General features: G+C 38.0%; 1 protein-coding gene across 16 annotated transcripts in view; it reads left to right on the forward strand.

The window, feature by feature from the left end:
• Window positions 1-9117, forward strand: part of CLIP1 (CAP-Gly domain containing linker protein 1) — a 113102-nt gene that overhangs the window by 81546 nt on the left and 22439 nt on the right. For 12 of the 16 annotated variants that reach the window (XR_005589550.1, XM_039505067.1, XM_039505072.1 and 9 more), the window contains 3 exons: window positions 118-2403; window positions 3672-3809; window positions 6171-6277. Coding sequence is in view for 15 of the 16 variants with exons in the window: in XM_039505067.1 (XP_039361001.1) it covers window positions 118-2403; window positions 3672-3809; window positions 6171-6277 (2531 nt within the window). In the remaining variant the exon portion in view is untranslated. The remainder of the gene's footprint in view (window positions 1-117; window positions 2404-3671; window positions 3810-6170; window positions 6278-9117) is intronic. The other 4 variants (XM_039505077.1, XM_039505078.1, XM_039505079.1 and 1 more) reach the window with 1 other exon arrangement.

Here is a 9117-nt window from a genome sequence, read left to right on the forward strand (position 1 = left end):
AGTATATACACTTTTTTAATTTAAACTATAATAGCTCTATTTGTCCTTAATCCATACTTCTCATTTGTCTGTCTGACTTCATTTTTGTTTCCCTTCTCCCCAACTTTATTTCTTTAGTCTTTAACTTCTGTGTTAGCATCAGCCAAAAAAGAGATTGAACTAATGTCAGACGAGATGAGGGGTTTGATATCCGAGAAGGAGATTCTGGCACAGGAGGGAAATGCTTTAAAGTTAGAGAAAGGTTCACTATTATCAAAACTACTAGAGTTGGAATCCAAGCTTATGTTGTTGCAACAAGATCAGGAAAAGCTTTGGACAATAAATGAAGAACTTGATTCAGAAAATAAAAAGATCTTAAAGGAAAAGCAAGAAGCTGAAACTAAAAGTCAACAGGATAGCACAGAAAAGGCAGCATTAATTTCTGAGAAACAAAAGTTATTTATTGAAATAGGGACAACAGAGAAAGATCTTCTAAAAATAAGTAGAGAAAATGATGCTCTACGTTCTTCAGAATCAGCACTGCTCCAACAGCTGGAAGAACTTCAGACCAGCAAAGATGCTTTGGTTCTGGAATCTCGGAAGCACATTAAGGAAAGAGAAGAACTGGAGGATAATCAGAAAAAGCTTTCTGAGGAGAATGCTACTCTTCTTAAAGACAAGGATGATGTCATCCAGAAGCTGAAAAGCTCTTATGAAGACCTGGCCAGAGATCAAAAGGATCTCCTGCAAGAAATATCTGGTCTGGCTGCAGAGAGAAATTCAGTCTTGGATAAAAATTTGGCTCTTGAAAGCACATATGTGGCCTTAAAAAATGAAAGGGATGATCTGTTGCAAAAAAGTCAAGACCTGCAATCCGAAAAGGAAGCACTTCTTAAAAGTCAGGAAGAGTTGCATGTGAGCTTAGAAACTGCTCTAAATGAGGAAAAGACCCTAAATATGAAAACTGAAGGACTGCAAACAGAGCTAGATGCTGTGATTAAAGAACTTAAAAAAGCTACCAAAGACAATGTAGAGTTGCAGGCCTCCTATGCTAGTCTATCTAAACTGCTTGAAGAGATTAAAGCCAGTAGGGAGTCAACAGACTCCGAATGTATCCAATTACTACAAGAGAAGGAAGCTCTCTCTTCATCTGAGCGGAGACTTTTGTCCGAGAGGGAGGAGCTTTTAAATGAAAATAAGGCAATTGCGGAAAAGCTTGCCAAGACCTCAGAAGATGCCGCCCTTGCTGAGAAAGCTCTAAATGAGAAAATAAGTCAACTGAGTAGAGAGAAGGAATTGGCTTCTCAGAAGTCAGCGAAACTTAAAAAGCAGAATGATGCCCTTCTCAAAGAAAAGGACATGTTAGAAACCAAATGTGCAGAGCTGCTCACTGAAAAACAGTCTTCTGCAAATGCACTGTGTGACTTGAAAAGAAAACATGAGCTGGACATCTCAGCCAAGAAAGCACTCGGTCAAGAGAAGGCAAAGCTCCAGAGTGCCATTGAAAGCCTCAAGAGAGAACTGGACAAGAAAACCCAAGAAAATCAAGATCTAGTAGCCTATAACTGTGAACTTTCAAAGTGTCTGAAAGAGGCTCAGAGTGCCAAAACACTGCTAGGAAATGAACTTTCTGCTGTTTCGCAAGCCAAGCAAGTTCTGATGGCTTCCTTCAAAACCTGTTCTTCCAGTAAGGAAATGCTAGTCAAAGAGAGGACTGAATTGCAAGAAGAATGTCAAAAATTAAATGAAGAGGTCAAAATTATGCAGGAGAATTTAACAATAGAAAGGGAAGCTAGAAAGCTGGAAAAGGATTCATTCTTGTTGGGACATGCAGAACTTCAGAACACCATCAGCTTCTTAGAGAGGGAGAAGGAGCAGCTAACAGTTAAAAATAAAGAATTGCTGTCTGAGAAACAACTGCTGGTTCAGGAGAAACAAAAATCTGAATCCAAACTAGAGGAAATCATTAAAGAAAAGGAGGTTCTCAGCACAGAGACTGATCAACTTGCCTCCAATATTGAAAAACTAAAGAGTGATTTTGCTTCATTGACTAAATCGAAGGCGGAGCTCCAGGACTTGCACGCCTGTCTCTCCAATATCCTAGAAGATCTTCGGCATAGCCATGAGGTGACTGAATTGGAGCGAATGAAGCTGCTCCAGGAAAATGAGAGCCTGCTCGCGGAACAGAAGAATCTGATCATGATAAAGGAAGAAATACTGAAAGAGAAGGAGAAGTTTTCTGAGGACTATTACAAACTGCATGAGGAAGTAATGCTTTTAGCACAAACTAATGGTGACCTTTCAGCCAACCTATTGGTGTTGCAGAACAAAAATCAGATGCTACTGGTGGAGAAGGACAAACTTGCTTTGAAACTAAAAGAAACTGAGGCTCTTCAGTCACATACAGTAACGCAAAAATCTGAGGTATTGAAACACATTGTTAAACCAGTCAAGTACAGTTACTAACACTGAGCACTAACTTCAATGGTTTTGATGTCTGCACTTTAATTGCATGACCAGCACTTCATCTCAATGTAGACAGACTGGAATTATCTTCCCTCTTGGTATAATACCCTGTTTGTCTCAAGTTGTCTGTAATGATGAGTGTGAAAGATCTTTTAACACCCATAATATAAAACAATTTTATGCGTAATCCAAGGAACTATGTTGTCGCTGAATGCTGTAAGAAAACAATTTTGAAACTGTGAATAAAAAGGAAAATATTTTTTTCCAAATCCTATAGGAGAAATTTAACATTAGTAGAAAAAGTACTTTCTAGCTAACAGTAAATGGGTACAAATGAACATGATTTTAGACTTGGTGCTCACCATACCTTTTTATTTTAAAAAAATTGAATAAAAAGAATATCGGTTTAAATTTACATGGTGATATAAAACAAAACCTTACTCTTCTTAGAACTTTCAAAACATGTTGTATTAAATTGGCAGCTGAGTGTGTTCTTTTTATTCACAGTAGTGTTTATATTCACCACCAACAGAGCAGTAAATAGAACTTTGAGCCAGACCTTGCTTGACTTAGAAACTGCAAAACCAGTTAAAGTATGAATTTTGTGGGGTGTTTTTTAATTCCAATTACTTCAGAATATTTTTACTCCAATCTAAAGTTTTGTGTATGATCTTCAAAGATTTAATTTTACAAGGCCAAGTCATCATTAACAATGTTAAAGTAACATGTAACATTAACATGATAGCTGAATCTCTTTTGTTCTCCTATTTTAACTTTTAGGATCCTCTCAAAGCAAATGTAACATAACTCCTCTTTATAATTCCACATCTATCTAAAAGATCAGTCTGTTGGTAGTGAATATCTATTGAACAACTATGATTATAAGGATGTTTGGGGCGTTTAAGGGTAATCACAGTGGATATAATTAGGGCCATTCAGGGATTTAATAAAAAAAAAATCAACCTCAATGAGGACACAAGCATGGGATTATAATTCATTTCTGCATGAAATTCAACTTTTTAAGATCTATTGTATACTTTATGCAGCTTCAGAATGCAGATACATTTCCAGTTTTAGTTATGAAAATGAAGCTATTTAACATATTTGATTCAATATGGAAAAAAGCTGGCAGGTAACTGAGTTCTGCATAAAGTATACAAAATATAATATAATGGCTGGTCTGCATTGAAGTGTCCCATCCAGTAATAATTCTTTCTTATATTTAGGCTGCTAAAATGGCAGAAGATGCTTTGCAGGTAGTGGAGCAGGTGACCAAAGAGAAGGATGCCCTTCATCAAGAAAAGATCGATACACTGGCCTCCTTGGAGGACTCCAGACAGACAAATCAGAAACTGCAAAATGAAGTAACCATTTTTAAATGTTTATATATGAAAATAGTCACAAAGTTCTTGAGACTTACTGGTATTCCTTAAAATGTCCCTGTAGTGTAATGTGAAATCTACATCCAAATAGTCAAAAGCACCACAATTTATCCGTGAATATGTGCTCTTTGAGGTACCTACACTTCCCATACAACTTTAGTTATATGTTGAACTGGACATGCGGTCACTTCCTTCTGCTAGTCTGATCTGATCTTTGCAAGTGAGAGGTGGTTTAAATCCTATTTTCTGTATATAACAAATGACCTAAAAAGAAAAAAAAACTGTAAGGACAGGTTTAGTTTTTACTCTGCAATCCAGAAGTATTTTTTTAAGTGCCTAAACCAATAGGATCACAGCACAGGGGACAAGCGAAGGGGAAGGGAATATTGGTGCGTGGGGAAAAGGAGAAGAATGGGCTGACTAACCTTTGTCACTGTCCCACCACAGATCTCATCAGGGCTATCTTGGCATGAGCTACTAGATAGTACCCACAGCTTCTCTATGTATTACACTAATACAGCCTTGTAGATTACATGCTTCTACAGCTGTAATGTGGTGTGACCAGCTATAAGTACAAATACTCTGTTACCTTTATGCTCATGGACCTTGGCTTTCCACAATGCTAGAGCAGCATTTATCTACTGTGATGAGAGATGCAGCATGGTACAGTAGACAGGGCACAGACATAGAAGATCTATGTTTTAAGCCTGGCTTCATCAGTGACTCACTGTGTGGCCTTGGGCAAGTTGTTTACAATAACTTCTCTGTGCCTCAGTTTCCTCATCTTAAGTGGATAGTCCTTGCACTCCAATAAAAAGCACTACAGATCCGAAGAAGTGGGTATTCACCCACGAAAGCTCATGCTGCAAAACATCTGTTAGTCTATAAGGTGCCACAGGATTCTTTGCTGCTTCTAGCTAATAGTGACATTAATAATCCACAGAAGTTCTCCCCTCCTAATCTAGCCTACAAAAACTTTTGAGCTTCTGTGCATGGTTATTAAAGGATCCTCTGTGTGACCTGAAGTTTCACGGCAACATCTTCATTTCTCCTCCTCTAATCTATGTATTATTATTTATCATTTACTATTTATTATGGCAGCGCATAGAGGCCACTCTCAAGATTAAGGCCCTACTATGCTAGGTGCTGTACAAACACACATGAAGTTGCAATTCCTGTCCCCAAAAACCTTGCAACCGAAGAAATACCGCAGTACTTTCCATGATGATGCTGGGTCACGGACCGCCTCCTACCCTTGTTTTTCCCTTTTGTAACACTGCACTTTTTTTTTTTTTGGTAGTGGTGTCTTCACTAGCACCTTAATCTCTTTCCCCCACAAGTTGCCTCCAGGCTGCAGAGATGCAAATATAAACTGACTGACTGAAACAAAAAGATGTGGGGAAACATACTTGAGCACATTGGCTGCTACAGGCTGTGCAGATGACTCTAGAATTTTCTGATGTCTTTAAGATAATGGTCATTTTGAATGGTAAATGTCAGGATAACCTAATGCCATAGGCTTCTATCAAAACATAATTCTCAATGATTTTGAGGCAATGTTGATTGCTTAAGAGAGATGACATTATTAATGCCAGAAGTGGAATTTCTGGGCTGTTTAAAATAAAAATCCACTGTTCTGTAATGCCATTGAAGTAGCTGGAGATTATCTGTTACATAATATAATGTATTACTGAGTGCTTGTGAACAGATGAGGTTTACAATCTGATAAGTGCTTACATGATAGATGCACGCACAGTAAATATTAGAAGGCTTTCTACAATTTGTGCCAAAACAACAAGATCTCTCAAAAGAATGGATTTCCCATTATTGCAAACACAACATCCAGCCTACTATTTCTCGCTGATTAAGGTACAGTAAAGCTTAATCATATGGTTAATTATGTATGTTTTTACCTAAGATTGGGGGGAAAAACCTCTATGCAAATAGCACTCAATTATAACAAATCATACTACATTAATTTTGCTAAAAATGTTGAGTTGTAGGTACAGTGCTTAGACAGGTAGGTGTTCTGTGTGAAATGTGGTGGATAGATTTCTAATGTTCTTCTACTTATATTAGCAGTTAGTCTTAAATTAACCTTTAACTTGCTATGCTGCTGGAATTGCATTGAACACAGGTTTGTTACACTTTTGTTAGTCAAATACTTCTCAGGGCAGACAGACTAATTTAACTCTTCACTTACCGAGACTTTAAAATAAAAAGGTGCAACAGTTCAAAACGTCAGGCCTCCATTTTCACAAATGCTTGACTATTTACAAACAATTTGTTTGAAAATTATATGATTCTGTGAATTTTTAACAAGATTTCCTTCCCTCCCCCAAGCTGGACAAACTTAAACAAAACAGCCTGAAAAACGAAGAGGAACTCAACAAGTCAAAAGAGCTTCTAAATCTGGAGAACAAGAAAATGGAAGAATTTAGAAAAGAAGTGTAAGTATTTAAATGTTTGTTGAGCCTTCAAACTCTTCCATAGTTATTCTATGTGAGTATGTAGCAATTACGTTTCATAAATGAGTCCTTTTACCAGCTCATCTACAGTATCCTCGTTTATAAAACAGAGGTACTGTACTTTGTTACAATTCACCACTAACTTGGCTTCTGAAATATGTAAAACATGGAAACAGAGCACTGCCATGGCTCTCTGAAGGTTATTGAATTATTTGTGGAGATATTTAAATTATGGTGCATTAATTGAATTAGTTTGAAGTGGCATACAGTTCTGCCACATGGGGGCACCAATTTATTTCAAAAGCATCAATCCAAACAAATCATGCAACATGTTTAAAATATGTTTTTAGTTAAAGTGTTAGTGGTTCAAATGATTTTGTACGTATTATATCTTTGATTTTGATTTTTTTATCATTGGATTATTTAACAAATTTGCACATACTGCCAGGCAAAGCATGTTTTTTCTAACTTTTGTATCAGAGCAAACTCACCATGGTATGTGTAAATCAAGTTGTCTGTCTGCTGGGTCCTCTCAGATCTTGTCTAGCATAGGAAAATATGTGGTGTTTTAAAATGTGTCAGCTAACATGCTGTTAAACACCACTTAGCCTCTAGTGTAGATGGAGCTCAATGTGATAAGCCGATCATGGTCCACTCCTAATCTAGACAGCCTCAGCCTAGATTCTGAAATTGGAATGTAGCTGGCAATGGGTGAAGCAGAGTGTGCTGCTGTTTGGGCTCACGTTTACCTGGACTCTACAGTGTTAATACAGTCCATTTATTTTGTCAATAAACCTAACCAGTAGGACTCCAAAGAAAATGTAGGGAGTAGCTATATATGTAGTAACACAGTGCCTTAGCCGAGTGCCATCCCTGGGCAGTACTAAATGAAACACACACAGTCTCTCTGGTTTAAGGCCCTCTAGCCACAATTTGATTAGTTCATGTTAACCTCTGAATAAAACTATTAGCTCGTAACTGGTATCCAGCAGCCTAAAACCGTGTCCCTCCCTGAACAAAGACACAGTATGGCTACTGGTTCCTCAGTGTCCCAAGCTTTAGAGACTTGGCACACTGAACCTCAGGTCTTCAATCCCACCCTCTCAGTGTGAAGAGAATTTGGTGACCTGTTGGGGAGATTCAGAACCTGGAACTTGGACTGCAGGGCTGAGATGATTGCTTGAGATTTTCAAAACGGTGTAGGGGATTTTTGCCCCACCCTTGACCAGTGCTCTGAGATCAAGGCAGTCCAGGCAGGGAGAGACAGGGTTTCTTGCAGAACACACAACATTAATGCTATGTTCCAGCACCTGCACCGCGATATTGATTTTTCTGTCCTTTTAAAAACTGAGATGGCTGTCAGAGAGAGGCCCCTTCTGGTGCGACAGGATTTCATTCCATCAGTAATTCCCATCTGCTTTGGCGCTTGTAGAAAATGCCAAGGCAAAGTAATTATTCCCAGACTAGTTGCTCTAGTCCTAGAACCCCAGGAAGTGTGCAGATCCCATTTTTTATTAAAAATTATTCTTCTGCAACTTGTCAGGAAAAATTATTTGTAGAAATTGCTGTTTAGGCTTCAGTAAAGGGGACTTCTAGATAAAGGAGATTGGTTTCCTCTCACTTGGTCCTCTTATGATTCTGTTTAAGGCAAACCTTAACCATAGCCAATTGCTGAACATGGTCTCTAATTACCTGTGATTTTGAACTTCATGGACGGGGGGGGGGGGGTAACTAATCTAATTTGACAGGTAATTGTAATACTGATTTAAGATTATTAAATTATAAATACTTTGACATGTAAACAAAGTAATTAACATTGGTAAAGGATGGAGCTGAATTTGGCAGCTGCAGCTTTCCTTGAACTCCTCAGCAGTCTGTGTTGCCAGAATGCCTTTGGGATGCCCGTAGGTGATGGTAAACTCTTGTAATTGTGGAGGGGAATAATGCAGGAGAGCCCTTTCAATAGCCAGCTGTGGCTCTGTAGGCAGGGAAGTCTTTCAGTGGCAGCGGTAACCATTTTTGCAAAAGAGCTTAACATATAAAACTGGGCACCAGAGAAGCAGTGATACTAATTGGATTTTACTTACCTGGTTAATAAACATCCTGTCAAATGCTGTTTTTGACATCAATTAAAATTCTCAGATACAAATGAATTACAATGGAATTCTACAGTTTCACACAAGTCCACGCCACTATTTGTGTGCCTTTAACATCAGGAATCTGACTTCCTGACACACTAGTGCCAAAATCAAAAGTCAAAGCACTGATATGGACTGCAGCACAGCAAACAAGTGAGGTTAAAATTAGATGTGTTCCTGCATTAGCAAACAGATTCATACCAAGATAATTTGATTCAGTGATGTGAGCCAGCACATTAAATCCAGTTTAACTAGGCCTTTATTAATAGAGCATGAAAAACTGCACTAAAAATTGTTTACACTAGAGCCTGATCTTTAATAACTAATGTAGCTATGGCATAAGATCTAGGGAAAAGGGCTGGAAAATGTTAGCGTTAAGTTTAATACACACAACGCCGGATTACTTTTAATGCTGCTTGATAAAATGTTCATCATATAATATGAAATACTTTTGTTTAAACTGTAATTTAGTGAGTTAGAGGATAATGCTCCTGTTTTGTGAATCCTGTTACATAAACGTATCCCTCCGGGGCACATCAGCCATGGGTCATCATAACATATTTTAGTATTCTAGTCAGTGTTTGACTGTGAAATATTGGCACATATGACCATTGAGCCTCCCTTTCGGAAAGCAAAATACAATGGTAAAAAAACTGCCTAGATTAAATAAAATGCAACTTTTTT

This window comes from Mauremys reevesii, linkage group 18 (assembly GCF_016161935.1).
Source record: "Mauremys reevesii isolate NIE-2019 linkage group 18, ASM1616193v1, whole genome shotgun sequence".
NCBI lineage: Eukaryota > Metazoa > Chordata > Testudines > Geoemydidae > Mauremys > Mauremys reevesii.